This window comes from Schistocerca serialis, chromosome 4 (genome assembly GCF_023864345.2).
Source record: "Schistocerca serialis cubense isolate TAMUIC-IGC-003099 chromosome 4, iqSchSeri2.2, whole genome shotgun sequence".
NCBI lineage: Eukaryota > Metazoa > Arthropoda > Insecta > Orthoptera > Acrididae > Schistocerca > Schistocerca serialis.
Genome location: NC_064641.1, coordinates 636,856,742 through 636,869,433, shown reverse-complemented (window position 1 = coordinate 636,869,433; position 12,692 = coordinate 636,856,742). Strand labels below are relative to the sequence as shown.

General features: G+C 44.2%; 1 protein-coding gene across 6 annotated transcripts in view; it reads left to right on the top strand.

Annotated features, from left to right (window-relative positions):
- The window catches only part of LOC126475484 (leucine-rich repeat-containing protein 15-like), a 351,235-nt gene that overhangs the window by 283,443 nt on the left and 55,100 nt on the right, over window positions 1-12,692 (top strand). For all 6 annotated transcript variants that reach the window (XM_050103383.1, XM_050103384.1, XM_050103386.1 and 3 more), the window contains exon 3: window positions 10,124-10,383. In XM_050103383.1, the coding sequence (XP_049959340.1) occupies window positions 10,124-10,383 (260 nt within the window). The remainder of the gene's footprint in view (window positions 1-10,123; window positions 10,384-12,692) is intronic.

Here is a 12,692-nt window from a genome sequence, read left to right as displayed (position 1 = left end):
GGTTCATGTGTCTGGCACGCAGCCAGGTCGGTGGCAAACCTTCAACTGGCCTGCTGCTAACCAACAGACGACCGTCACTTTCACCGAGGCAGAACCAGCTTTCAACAATAAACAGAATAGACCTCCACCCTCACCTTCAATGAGCTCTCGCTTGACGCCACAAAAGTCGCTAATGGCGGTTGTTTGGGGTCAGTGGAATGCACTTTACAGGGCGTCTGCTCGGAGCTGTCCTTGAAGGAACCGACTTGTCACTGCGATGCCAACTGCTGCTCAAATTTGTGCTGCAGATGCAGTACGATGCTGAACATGTTGGTCTTCGCCTCTGTAGTGCCACATGGTCATCCAGAGCCCGGTCTTCTTGCGACAGTATACACTCGTGGCCTCCGTTGCCAGCAACCGTGCATGATGGCTACGTTCCTGCCAAGTCTTTCTGCAAAGGGAATATTCAGCCGGCCGATGTGGCCGAGCGGTTCTAGGCGCTTCAGTCTGGAACCGCGCGACCGCTCCGGTCGCAGGTTCTAATCCTGCCTCGGGCATGAATGTGTGTGATGTCCTTAGGTTGGTTAGGTTTAAGTAGTTCTAAGTTCTAGGGGACTGATGACCACAGATATTGAGTCCCATAGTGCTCAGATCCATTTGAACCTTTTTTATTTTTAGGATATTCAGCTTCCCTTAGCCCAATTATACGACCTCAATGAGGTCTTGATGATGAGGTCTTTGTCGCCTTAAAAGCATTCTCGACTAAATCAACTCACCACGTCCAGTCTCATAGGTAACAAACAGTCACGATCGCTACGGCGCGTATTTAAAGCAGATCTGATACACTTTCTCATAGTGTCGATACTAGTACTAGCGCCACTGTAATGCGACTGGAGCGAAATTTGAATAAAAATCATCTTTCAGATATAGAAACACGCCTGCAAATTTTCAGTTATGTCACACAACTCCGTGGTGTTTTGATTTCTTTTCCGCCAGGGGCCGCATGGTTTGAGGCGCCATGTCACGGATTGCACGGTCCCTCCCGCCGGAGATTTGAGTCCTGTCTTGGACTCGGCTGTGTAAGTCTAGGGACCGATGACCTCAGCAGTTTGATCCCTTAGGAATTAACACATACATTTTTTCCACCAGCGTATTTGTTTTTAATTGGTACAGTTTTCGAATTTCGTTGCAGTAACAGTAACAGCCCGAGATATTACGTCGTCGTGGTATTAGTAAATTTACAACATTGTTTTTATGACTGTACCTCTCTAAAGTAACCGAACGGAAAGCAATCAGCATTCTGAGTACCAAGACATGCACCACTTTTGCTTCTGCTATTTGTGCTTTTTGATTTTTGTGTTTTTGTTTGTTGCTTTGCAACGGAAGCAGGGGACGGAGTAGGCGAGCTCCGACCCACGCTAGCGCGTAGTGATGTGCAGAGGGATAAAACACGCGTCGTCCACGTATATAGCCCACGAGAGAAATTCGCCCGCGTTTTATGCTTTGCGTGGTGTGGTTAACAGGACCCATACAGAGTTAATGGCCATACACACGTTTCATGAAAGCGAAGTTGGAATTAGCGTATAAATTGATAGAAGCACACAATGAAACATACAGTTGAAGTATGAATACCACTGCTCAAAAAGAGAGTTTTAAAACGACGACTCCCAACTCTGATACAACCTTGGTTGTTGTAATATAATGCGACCAAAAAATGCAGTTTAAAAACAAAAAACCCAATAAGACGCAACTATAATTAATTACAACAATTTAATTAACTTCAAAAATGTTACATAGTTGGCGTTACGCAAATTAAAAAGAGGCATCGTAGTTACTGAAGACAACTATTTACTGCTAAGAAAAAAACTTTAAGCTTGATGTAGAATCGTATTGCCTGAAGTACAATTTTTGTGGGTCTTTCTCAAATGGCTTTGAGCACTATGGGACTTAACAGGGTCTTTCTCGTAAATTATTTCTTGATCTTGACCAAACAAAGCTGTAGTTGGAGAAGATTCTCTTGATAGATGAAGTGCTGGCAGGCTAAGAAATGTGGCACTAATAAGGTAGTCAACTCTGGATACCACACTAAAACAACTGTTGGAAAATCTTTACCTTCGCTGGAAAAGAAAATTTGGAGGCTACTCACGAAAACGAGATCTGCCCAAAGTCTTGCGATGTTGGCAATTCAGAATTAGTGGGGAGTGTGGCAGGCAGCTAGTAATCGTATCGTACGTGTTATTTATTACTCATTCTTCGTCAATAAGACAATAGTTGGCCGCAAGTTCTGCGCGTTTTGGGACGAAATGCTTGTAAAACGGCTAGTTGAATTATCTATAAATGCCAACAGAAGAGAATTTTTATTGGTTTTAGACAATATTTAATGTCTAGTCACAATGAAAACTGCGCCAGCTATACATGAATCGTGAAAAAGCCTCTGCGTACTCCAAATTCAGGTCGGTTGAAAGCCCAAGCGACACAAGCCGCCGTTTGAGCGCCGAATCACAACTGTAACATTTCTATACAGGAAGTATCTGAGTTAACAGCTGAGGTTGTGCAAAATTTGTATACAATGCGTGTCATAAATAGTATCGGAAATTGAGACAGCTGAAAATGTACGAGGGGAAAGGGGGGGGAGCGGGGACGCTAAATGAAAGGTCGCTTATGTGGAAAAATGTTCACACCGCCCCAGTCTTCATTCGCACACTCATCTCAGTTCCACTGCATTCGAATTACAGCTTATGAGAACAGCAACTTCACCGGCAATGCAGGTGCTCGAAAATATTGTATAATACTTTTTGGTAAAATATCGAACTTGTACAAACTGCCATTTGCATTCGAAGCTGGTAATTCCAAAATTTATTTAAATTTTATCTCTTACGTTTCGTTTGATATTGTATTAAACTTCAGAGTCATTCAACATTTCATATGCAGTAGTATATATGTGATTTCAGTTCCAAATCCAGTTACCGTGTTGCCTGTATTGGTCCTAGTTAAGGTACTGACTATCCGTAAATGATATGTAAAGAGTGTGTGTGTGTGTGTGTGTGTGTGTGTGTGTGTGTGTGTGTGTGTGTGTGTACAGGACGAAAATTCCTGGCAAATTAAATCGCCGGACCGAGACTCGAAATCGAGACCTCTGGCTTTCGCTGGCGAATGCCCTACCAGCTCCTAAGTTATTACCTACATTACGAAGAAAAATAAATGAGTTTTCATTTTTAATAGTACAATATACCACTCTACACTGTGGAAAGTGTGTCGAGAACATTTAAAAAATTTACTATTGCGTGAATCAGCAAGTATTAGTATTATCACGATGCATATCCAGATAGAAATAATCGCGGATAATAACTGCCATGCAGACGATGGGCCACAAATGGCGCACTACACCGTAGCAACCATCGGAGCTTAAGGCGGCGAACTGTTGACACCAACTTGTATGTGGTCTGCAAGGCAAGATGTAATTCCACGCTGCATTCCAAATGAAGTTCGAACAGAACAAGAGAAATCAGATAGTAGAGGCAGGGCAGGCAGGTGGTGACTAACATCCGTGATCTGACTTCGTTTAATGTGCTAATGGAACTATCGACTGGGCAGAAGTTTAATACGAGGGTCATTCAATAATTAAAGAGACAAATTGGTCCGGAGAAAAAGCGTTTATTTTTACAAAACAATATTTTTCCTACTTTTCAACATAATCCTCTTGAACATTCCAACGGGCTATGTGCTTTTCTATTCCGGCTGCAATGAATTCTTTATCTTGATGTTTGAACCAATTTCGCATAAACTTCCTCACGTCAGCGTTGTCCTGTCAGTTCTCCGGCACTGCAGACCCTGTTGACGTGTTGTCTCCCCTTCCACTAGCATACAGATAAATTTCATGTACTGGTGTAGCGTTCATAAGCGTGCCCAAAACGTTATTATATTTGACTAACTGGGCACGTAATCAAGGTAATTGAAAGTTAAATCTTATTTTGTAATTTTATTTCTATTCAAGTGATCCCGTCTCGTTAGTAGCCTACCTTTTCGGTTACCATAAAAATGTTATTGTTCGTTTAATTGTCATGAAGCTTGTACAGTTTCCCAGCGTTTCGTAGATGCAGTGAACAAACCGCACATATTCTAGACTGAAGAAGTTTAGACACACCTGAGAAAGCATGGTACCATGATAGCCCTTGTGTTGCGAAGTGTGGCTGGCCAACCTAAAGCGAAATCTACTTTATAGCTAATAAAAAATATCATTAATTAGAGCCCCCACATATAACGCAGATTTCCAAATCAACAGCTCCTGTGGCTATACTTACCTTGTTGTCGCTGGGTGTCCAGGGTTGCAGGTCCATGAATCCGTTATTATGCTTGAGGTGACCTTTTAAACTTTGTCATTTAAAACACTTTGCGTGATGTTTGTTTATTTGGTTTCCAAAATCACAGTTGATGCACTAAACTTCCTTGCTGCATCGGCGTTGCCAACTTCAGGCTGAGCAAAACAATACAGCGCCAACGTGAGAAGATATGCACATCTGCAGCTGTCGATAGCATGCTAAGACTCGCACTGCAACAACCGCCCACGGAAGTGTTACTGGCAAGTGCCCTCCTCCGCCTCTATCGTTAGAATCTGTTGCTTTTATTGTAATAGCTTGTGGCGCCATTTCTGTGGCGTGAAACAAGCCCTACGTCGGAATCATGACGTGTGCCATGGCTCAAATTAAGTATTGTGTAATTTTAAGGTATTTTGATGGCCAGTTATGCAGATAGTTCATTGCATCTACATGACACTGGGCGTCCCTCGCAAGTTGCTGGTTCTAATGGCGTGCAAATCATGTTTGTAATATACCAACTAAATTAGGTTGAAAGGATTTGGAAGGACTGATAACATATAAAACAAAAATCACTGCAATAACTGAATGTTATTGTGATGTGGGTGTATACCAAAGGTTTCCGTTTGATCAGAGAACTACGAAACTTTAATTGGACTTCGTCTTGGCAAAGTATTATGAAAGTTATTAGTATATCTTTATCAGTATTTTAGTTAGTTAATAATCCTGTAGTGAAACTAATGATCGAGGTATTTCAATCTTCTGATTCGACTGAAATACATGAATTGCTTCAGAAGGCATAGCTGATCTTAACTGCGACAGGCTTGTGTTATCTCTGTCTTTGCAGAACATGTGGATGCAACCTATCCCCCCACACAAAACACATTATGTCACCGCGAATCGGAGTTACTTCTGGCTTCCAATACATACTGGTAAAGCCGGGAATAACTTAGTGTTAGGTTACATAGGAACCAACTTTTGTTGCGTAAAATTTGTCATGAGGAACAAAAACAGTTTCCGTCTCAAGCATACGTTTTGTAATGGTTCGAGTGGTCGTAATCTATCTCTGATTTATGAGAAGTGCGACGAGTTGAGCAGAATTGCATCACATGAGGAGCAGGGGCGTTGTTGTTAGGTGCTCTGCCGCCCTAGGCGAGAATCGAAAAATCGCGTCCTCTCTTTTTGCTACCATCGGTCTCCCCGATATCCCCCCTCCCCTCCACAACAACCAGCGTCCAACCAACGGCACAACAATGCAAATCTCCTATTGCACACATCAAAAAAAGTTTTGCATCACCTCGTTTCGGAGAGTTCCGGAACCTGTACAGAAAACTGGGATAGAGATCAACATAAACATCATTTCCGCCCTTCTTATTGCTCATGAAAACCACACATTTCATGTTATACCACCATACAGCGAGACCTTCAGAGGTGGTGGTCCAGATTGCTGTACACACCGGTACCTTTAATACCCAGTAGCACGTCCTCTTGCATTGAGGCATGCCTGTATTCGTCGTGGCATACTATCCACAAGTTCATCAAGGCACTGTTGGTCCAGAATGGTTCAAATGGTTCTAAGCACTAAGGGATTTAACATCTGAGGTCATCAGTCCCCTAGACTTAGAACTACTTAAACCTAACCGACCTAAGGACACCACACACATCCATACCCGAGGCAGGATTCGAACCTGCGACCGTAGCAGCAGCGCGGTTCCGGACTGAAGCGCCTAGAACCGCTCGGCCATAGCTACCGGCACTGTTGGTCCAGATTGTCCCACTCCTCAACGGCAATTCGACGTAGATCCCTCAGTAGTGGTTGGTGGGTCACGTCGTCTATAAACAGCCCTTTTCAATCTATCCCAGGCATGTTCGATAGGGTTCATCTCTGGAGAACATGCTGGCCACTCTAGTCAAGCGATGTCTTTATCCTGAAGGAAGTCATTCACAAGATGTGCACGATGGGGGCGCGAATTGTCGTCCATGAAGAGGAATGTCTCGCGAGTATGCTGCCGATATTGTTGCACTATCGGTCGGAGGATGGCATTCAAGTATCGTTCAGAGCCGTTATGGGCTTCCATGACCACCAGCGGCGTACGTCGGCCCCACATAATGCCACCCCAAAACAGCAAGGAACCTCCGCCTCGCTGTATTCGCTGGACAGTGTGTCTAAGGCGTTCACCGTGACCTGGTTGCCTCCAAACACGTCTCCTAGGATTATCTGGTTGAAGGCATATGCGACACTTATCGGTGAAGAGAACGTGATGTCAGTCCTGAGCAGTCCATTTGGCATGTTGTTGGACTCATCTGTACCGCGCTGCATGGTGTCGTGGTTGGAAAGATGGACCTCCCCATGGACGTCGGGAATGAAGTTGCGCATCATGCAGCCTATTGCCCACAATTTGAGTCGTAGCACGACGTCCTGTGGCTGCACGAAAAGCATTATTCAACATGGTGGCGTTGTTGTCAGGGTTCCTCCGAGCCATAATCCGTAGGTAGCCGCCATCCACTGCAGTAATAGCCCCGGGTCGGCGTGAGCGAGGCATGTCATCGACAGTTCCTGTCTCTCTGTATCTCCTCCATGTCCGAACAACATCGATTTGGTTCACTCCGAGACGCCTGGACATGATCGAACGGCGGTACTGACAGTCCAAGTATGGTTGAACTATAGACAACACTAGTCGTGTACCTCCTTCCTGGTGGAATGACGGAAACTGGTTGGCTATCGGACCCCTCCGTCTAACACGTGCTGCTCATACATGGCTGTTTACATATTTGGGCGTGTTTAGTGACATCTGTGAACAGTCCAAGGGACTGTGTCTATGATACAACATCCACAGTCAACGTCTGTCTTCAGGAGTTCTGGGAAAAAGGGTGATGCAGAACTTTTTTTGGTGTATGTATATTTTTAATCATTAAACTAAGATGACCAGACGTCCTCAGTTTCTACGAACAGTCCTCAGTTTTTCATGCTTAGTTCTCAATTCCTTGAAAACTGATTGAGGACAACAGATGTCCTCGGTTTCTTAGTTTCTGACCTCAGTTTTTTAAAATTTCCGAAAATAACTGAAGTAGGAAGACAGTACTCAACACTTTAAACCAGAACTCAACTGAGTATGCCAGTGCAACCAAATTTGGCTTCAGTTACGTATTTTAGTTAATTCCAAGAAAATGAACTAATAAAAGTGTGAAACTATTTTCTGGTGCAAATGAATTTTTTTTAAATTTAGAAATTATGCTACACTAACGGGAGACATGCCGAGGCATCAAATTTGGTCATCTGGATAATCGTGATATTATTAGGTCATTGTTTTAATTGAAATATTTATAGAATGAGGAATAAACCTTTTTTTTTTTTTTCAGCAAGCACTTTGGTCGAAGAAAGTAAAGACTTGATATGCGATCTGAAGTTTTCCAGGCGTATTTCCAATTTGAACAGTTCTCGGGTATCCGATCGGGTAGCGTCGTAATTTCACCACAATATTTCGGCAGACGTACACGCTGCCATCTTCAGGTGGTTCCTGACGAATGCTGTGCTGTTCCTCTCGGCGCCCTATATATACTAGCCGTTACCCCCTCCACCGTTCCTCTCGTGGTGTCTTTAGTGCGGCCGATGCGGCGGCTACAGGAGTTGGTGGGGGAAGCGGCGCCTGGGTCTGAACTGGGGTCTGCAGTCCCCTGCTGCCGCCGTCTGGGGCGGTCCTCTATTTCTGGGACCGCATCTTTCTCTCCAGGCTGAGTGCAGGGTTCCAAGTCTGACTAAGTTGAAGGCCGCTGTCTTTATTAATTAGATCGTCCTGTAGTCGGATTTCGATGGCCTCTTTAGTAACACAGTCCCAGAAGTAGGAGGATTGACAGAGTATTTTTGTTTTTTCATAGTCCATAGTATGGCCAGTGTTTATACAATGGTCAGTCACGGCTGATTTAATGGCCTGGCGTAATTCAGTACGGCGCTTGTGTTCGCGACACCTCTCTTTATAGTGCGGACTGTCTCCCCAATATATGATTTTCCGCACTGACAGGGTAATTGATAAACGCCTGGTTTTCGAAGGACTAGGTCATCTTTCATTGAACCCAGTAGAGTCAAGGTTTTTGCAGGGGGTCGGAATACACATTTCACATTGTGTTTCCCCGGGATTCTGCCGATTTTTCTTGAGGTGTTTCCGACAAACGGAATGCACGAAAACGACTTGTGTTCTTCTGTTTCTTCTTCTTGTTCTCTTGGCGCAGTCTGTCTGAGTGCGTGTCTTGTTTGCTTCTGGTTGTACCCATTTTTCCGAAATGTTGTCTCTAGGTGTGCAGTTCTGCTGGAAGGCTCTCCTGATCGCAGATCGATCGTGCCCTGTGACGAAGTGTGCGCAGAACGCCTTCACGCTGGCAGCTGTGGTGGCAACTGAAGGCATTTTAGGTACAAATCGGTGTGTGTAGGTTTTCTGTATACACTATTCAAAAAGTAAAGACTTGTTAAGCAACTGTTCCGCATGCATTTGAAAAGCAATTCGGCGTTTTAATTTTTTCTCTTTTTCATTTTTTCTCCTCACCTGCTCTATTTTTTCGCGGTTTAATTTGAAATTAATGTCCGCCCTTCCTATGTGGCTGTCTAGTCTCGCCTAATAGAAACTGTTCTGATGCGGAGAGAGTGAAAGTGCTGTGGGCCAGTTGTCACGTGTCAGGGTGCAGCGAGTGAAGGTGTGTAGCCGGCCGAGGTGGCCGAGCGGTTCTAGGCGCTACAGTCTGGAACCGCGCGACCACTACGGTCGCAGGTTCGAATCCTGCCTCGGCCATGGATGTGTGTGATGTCCTTAGGTTAGGTAGGTTTAAGTAGTTCTAAGTTCTCCCCGATGTTATTCAATCTGTATATTGAGCAAGCAGTAAAGGAAACAAAAGAAAAGTTCGGAGTAGGTATTAAAATCCATGGAGAAGAAATAAAAACTTTGAGGTTCGCCGATGACATTGTAATTCTGTCAGAGACAGCAAAGGACCTGGAAGAGCAGTTGAATGGAATGCACAGTGTCTTGAGAGGAGTATATAAGATGAACATCTACAAAAGCAAAACGAGGATACTGGAATGTAGCCGAATTAAGTCGGGTGATGCTGAGGGAATTAGATTAGGAAATGAGACACTTAAAGTAGTAAAGGAGTTTTGCTATTTGGGGAGCAAAATAACTGATGATGGTCGAAGTAGAGAGGATATAAAATGTAGACTGGCAATGGCAAGGAAAACGTTTCTGAAAAAGAGAAATTTGTTAAAATCGAGTATAGATTTAAGTGTCAGGAAGTCGTTTCTGAAAGTATTTGTATGGAGTGTAGCCATGTATGAAAGTGAAACATGGACGATAAATAGTTTAGACAAGAAGAGAATAGAAGCTTTCGAAATGTGGTGCTACAGAAGAATACTGAAGATTAGATGGGTAGATCACATAACTAATGAGGAAGTATTGAATAGGATTGGGGAGAAGAGAAGTTTGTGGCACAACTTGACCAGAAGAAGGGATCGGTTGGTAGGACATGTTCTGAGGCATCAAGGGATCACCAATTTAGTATTGGAGGGCAGCGTGGAGGGTAAAAATCGTAGAGGGAGACCAAGAGATGAATACACTAAACAGATTCGGAAGGATTTAGGCTGCAGTAGGTACTAGGAGATGAAGAAGCTTGCACAGGATAGAGTAGCATGGAGAGCTGCATCAAACCAGTCTCAGGACTGAGGACCACAACAACAACAACAACAACAACAACAACAAGTTCTAGGGGACTGATGACCTCAGAAGTTAAGTCCCATAGTGCTCAGAGCCATTTGGACCATGTTTTGAAGGTGTGTAACCGTGGTGTTGCAGAAGTGCCCTACGGACTGCGAGTGCGGGCCCGGCGGGCTGCGCGTCGACTGTCCCCACCTGTCGGCCATCCCCGCCGAGCTGCCGGAGGGCGCGCTGCTGGTGAACGTGTCTGGCTGCGGGGGCGAGGGCGGGGGCGGCGCCGGCCTGCAGGCGCTGCTGCCCGGTGCGCCCGCCGCCGCCGCCGTGCGCGTGCTCTACCTGCAGGGCTGCCACCTCGATGCCGTGCCCGAGCAAGCCTTCCACGCCTGGCACCAGCTATGGTCAGTCGCCCCACCAAAACAAATTAGCAAATAAGCTCACCCCACAATGTACTGGCCACCCCCGTTGAAAGGGCACACTGGTTGCTTTGGATCGCTGTGGATGATGTGGAACTAGTACCACGCAATCACCTGACCCTACACAATCAGGCGCGGATCCAACGAGTGGGGAGGTGGGAGGGTCGTGACCCCAATAGGGAAATGCCGTGTGGCTAGGGCCTCCCGTTGGGTAGACCGTTCGCCTGGTGCAAGTCATTCGAGTGGACGCCACTTCGGCGACTTCCGTGTCTATGGGGATGAAATGATGATAAGGACAACACAACACTCAGTCCCTGAGTGGAGGAAATCTTCGACCCATCCGGGAATCGAACCCGGGTCATTATGTATGACATTCCGTCGCGCTGACCACTCAGCTACCAGAGGCGGACACAACCCAAAAAGAAAAAGTCTTCACTGGAACCACTTATAATTTTACGCACAAGGTTTAAACAAAATATAATGCGACTGTCTTTTTTGGAAGTAATTTCATTTATTCCTCTACATTACTGTTATCCCCTTCAAAATATTCCCCATTAGATATTATACACTTTTCCAATCCCCGAAACACTTCTGGAACTGGGATATCTTTTATCTCTCCCTACAATGCATATTTAATCTCATCTTCATTGATGAAACGTCTCTTAAAGGTTTTCTTTAGTTTTGCAAACGGAAAGAAGTCAAAGAGGGCCACACCTAGGAATATATTTGTTCTGGAGCTCCATTACAGTCATGTTTTTGGTAAAAAATCACGAAAAAGCGACGAAATGTGATTAGGTCCATTGTCATGAGCAAAGGCCATGGCTTGATTTGTGACACATCTGGGCGTTTCGGCGCTGAATTTGGAAGTACAGGGTCATAAAAAAATTCTGTTAACATTTGAAAATTTAGTTGTTGTGGTCTTGAGTCCACAGAATGGTTCAATGCAGCTGTCCATTCTACTCTATCCTGTGCAAGCCTCTTCATCTCCGAATAACTACTGCAACTACATCCTTCTGAATATGCTAGTGTATTCATCTCTTGGTCTCTATCTACGATTTTTACTCTCCACTCTGCCCTCCAATATTAAATTGGTGATCCCTTGATCCCTCAGAACGTGCCCTAGTCCTACCAACCAATTCCTTCTTCTAGTCATGTTGTGCCACAGAATCCTCTTCTCCCCAATTCTGTTCAGTACCTCTTCATCAGTATGTGATCTACCTATCTAATCTTCAGCATTCTTCTGTAGCACCATGTTTCGAAAACTTCTATTATATTCTTGTCTACACTGTTTATTGCCCATGTTTCACTTCATGCATGGCTAGACTCCATACAAATACTTTTAGAAAAGACTTCCTGACACTTAAATCTATACTCGATGTTTCTAAGGCACTGCAGTCATGGACTGTGCAGCTGGTCCCGGCGGAGATTCGAGTCCTCTCTCGGGCATGAGTGTGTGTGTTTGTCCTTAGAATAATTTAGGTTAAGTAGTGTGTAAGCTTAGCAGTTAAGTCCCATAAGATTTCACACACATTTGAACATTATACTCGATGTTAACAAATTTCTCTTCTTCAGGAACACTTTTTATGATGTAGCCAGTCTACATTTTTATATCCTCTCTACTTCAAACATCATCAGTTATTTTGCTCCCCAAATAGCAAAACTTATTTACTACTTTAAGCGTCTCATTTCCTAATCTAATTCCCTCATCATCACCTGATTTAATTTGACTACATTCCATTATCCTTGTTTTGCTTTTGTTGATGTTCATATTATATCCTCCTTTCAAGACACTGTTAATTCCGGTCAGCTGCTCGTCCAGGTCATTTGCTGTTTCTGACAGAACTACAATGTCGTCAGCAAACCTCAAACCTTTTATTTCGTCTCTGTGGATTTTAATTCCTACTCCAAATTTTTTTTTTGTTTCCTTCATTGCTTGCTCAATATACAGACTGAATAACATCGGGGTAGACTACAACCCTGTTTCACTCCCTTCTCAACCACTGCTTCCCTTTCATGCCCCTCGACTCTTATAACTGCCATCTGTTTTCTGTACAAATTGTAAATAGCCTTTCGCTCCCTTTATTTTATCCCTACCACCTTTAGAATTTGAAATAGAGTATTTCAGTCAATACTGTGAAAAGCTTTCTCTAAATCTACAAATGCTATAAATGTAGGTTTGCCTTTCCTTAACCTGTCTCCTATGAGAATTCATAGGGGCAGTATTGCCTAGCTTGTTCCAACATTTCTATGGAATCGAGACTGATCTTCCCTGAGGTCGACTTCAAGTCTTTCCA